The sequence below is a fragment of the Cryptomeria japonica genome, chromosome 6 (assembly GCF_030272615.1).
Source record: "Cryptomeria japonica chromosome 6, Sugi_1.0, whole genome shotgun sequence".
In the NCBI taxonomy this organism is placed as follows: Eukaryota; Viridiplantae; Streptophyta; class Pinopsida; order Cupressales; family Cupressaceae; genus Cryptomeria; species Cryptomeria japonica.
Genome location: NC_081410.1, coordinates 442,640,975 through 442,642,880, shown reverse-complemented (window position 1 = coordinate 442,642,880; position 1,906 = coordinate 442,640,975). Strand labels below are relative to the sequence as shown.

At 36.9% G+C, this 1,906-nt stretch overlaps 1 protein-coding gene across 1 annotated transcript; it reads left to right on the top strand.

Moving 5' to 3' along the window:
- Positions 1 to 275: 275 nt before the first annotated feature.
- LOC131037484 (transcription factor SMP1-like) lies at positions 276 to 998 on the top strand. Its single transcript, XM_057969638.2, has one exon. The coding sequence runs from the start codon at positions 276 to 278 to the stop codon at positions 996 to 998; it is 723 nt and encodes a 240-aa protein (XP_057825621.2).
- The last annotated feature ends 908 nt before the right edge of the window (positions 999 to 1,906 follow it).

Below are 1,906 nucleotides of genomic sequence, written 5' to 3'. Positions count from 1 at the left end.
GCTCCAAAAATTCATACAGTTTACTATTCTTAATTTTTGGATTTTTGAAACATGCAGTTTTCTATTCATAGCGACTTGCATGCTCAATTTCATAGTGTCAACTGGAGACATATACTATAAATATTCATACTCTCCATTGCAACGACCATTGTCAATTCATACTCTCAACTGCCGACATAGCATATTGTCAATTCTTCACTCACCATTTCCTTGCTACCTCTGCTCTCGCCAAGTTTCTTTGGATTTCAGGTTAGAAACCATAGAGGAGTTATCAGATGGGAAAGAAAAAGATTCCCATTACTTTCGTTGAAGATCCAGTGAAACGCAAAATTCATTTCCATAAGAGGGTCCATGGATTATTCAAGAAACTTCATGAACTATCTGTTCTTTGCGGAGCTCCGATGTGTTTGATTGTTGAAGATGAAAATAAAAATTCATATTGCTATAAAACTGATTCAGGAGGACATGCCAAGCTCATTGCTGCTGAATATGACAAGCTCAACGTATCAGATAAGGTGAAGGTTTACAATCCTTCAACAAGAACCTTCCATAACAAGCTTAAAGTTGTCCGTGAATTGGAAGACCATGATCAAGGGATGATTGCACTACAAAATGCAACTGCTGAAGTAGCTACAGTTGTTCATGGCGCCGAGGAAGTACAACTGCATGGTGATGGTAATCTTCATTCTGCACATCCAGGGAATGAAGATGAATTCACTATAGAATGGCTTGAAAAAATTCTTTTGTCTGAAGATGACGACAAGGATGGACATAATCCCTCTCTTCCTAGACATAACAAGCTTGAAGATCAAGGGATAATTGAGGAGTCCTTCTGTGCAGCTGCACTACAAAATACAACTGTTGCAGCAGCTACAGTTGTTCATGGCACCAAGGAAGTACAACTGCTTGATGATAGTGATATTCATTCTGCACATCCAGGGAATGAAGATCAATTGACTATGGAATGGCTTGAAAACTTTCTTTTTGTCGGATCATGATGACAAGGATGGACATAATCCCTCTGTTCCTACATATGATTTTCAGAATTGTAGTTCTTCATTTCTTGCTACTGTAAACCCTTATTATTAGATTAAGGAGTGTATTGTGGAACTGAAGACAAAAGGTTTGTTAAAAGGCATTGGCCACTGTGTGCACGATCCTCCTGGAGAAATGGAATTCATTTTAATGTTGTTTTTCTTTTTATTGATGTTTTCATTCTGCTATCCTATTCACATATTTGCATAAATATTTATTGTGGACTATCCACTTCCTGATCTCTTTCATACGCACTGTAACTCACCAGAAATAATCCTGTGCAAGAAACCTCATAAAACAAAACTCTGTCTTTTGTGTTGATATCTCTCTTTTTGTAATTTGTGTGACCAAAAGATAGAAAACTCCAAGATGTAGTGCTAGTTTTTACAGCTTACTTTCTGAGACTTAGGTGCCGAATATCTTTTTATGCCATCATATTCATAAAATGAACTTTTTCCCTCCACTCCACAAGAGGAATAGTTTTACATGTAGTCCTGGTGTATAAATTTCCAGAACAAGTAGAGATTGATTATCATCAATCAGTTCAGGGGCAGGACTAATCTCTTCAATGAATCCTCGAGCATAAAATACTCCAATTCATAGTTTCGCCTTCTCATTGTTCATTCCGTCTCGGTGTACGATGGTCTTGTATCTTCCATTTGTCATAATTCAGCTTGACAATTTAAGTAGAAGAAATGAGGACTCATATTTTAATGTATTCAGCCATTACAGTGACTCCCCTTTGTATAGATCCACATTCTCCCTGCAAATCCCATAAGAAAATCCTAAGTCATCCTGTGCATGTCCAACAATGATTGCATTTCGTAAGATCAAATGTTTTCTTTTATTTTCTAATTGTTTTCCATTACGT

Bases quoted from the DNA above. Each gene is read 5' to 3' on its own strand.
- LOC131037484 (XM_057969638.2), top strand. From the start codon at position 276: ATGGGAAAGAAAAAGATTCCCATTACTTTCGTTGAAGATCCAGTGAAA.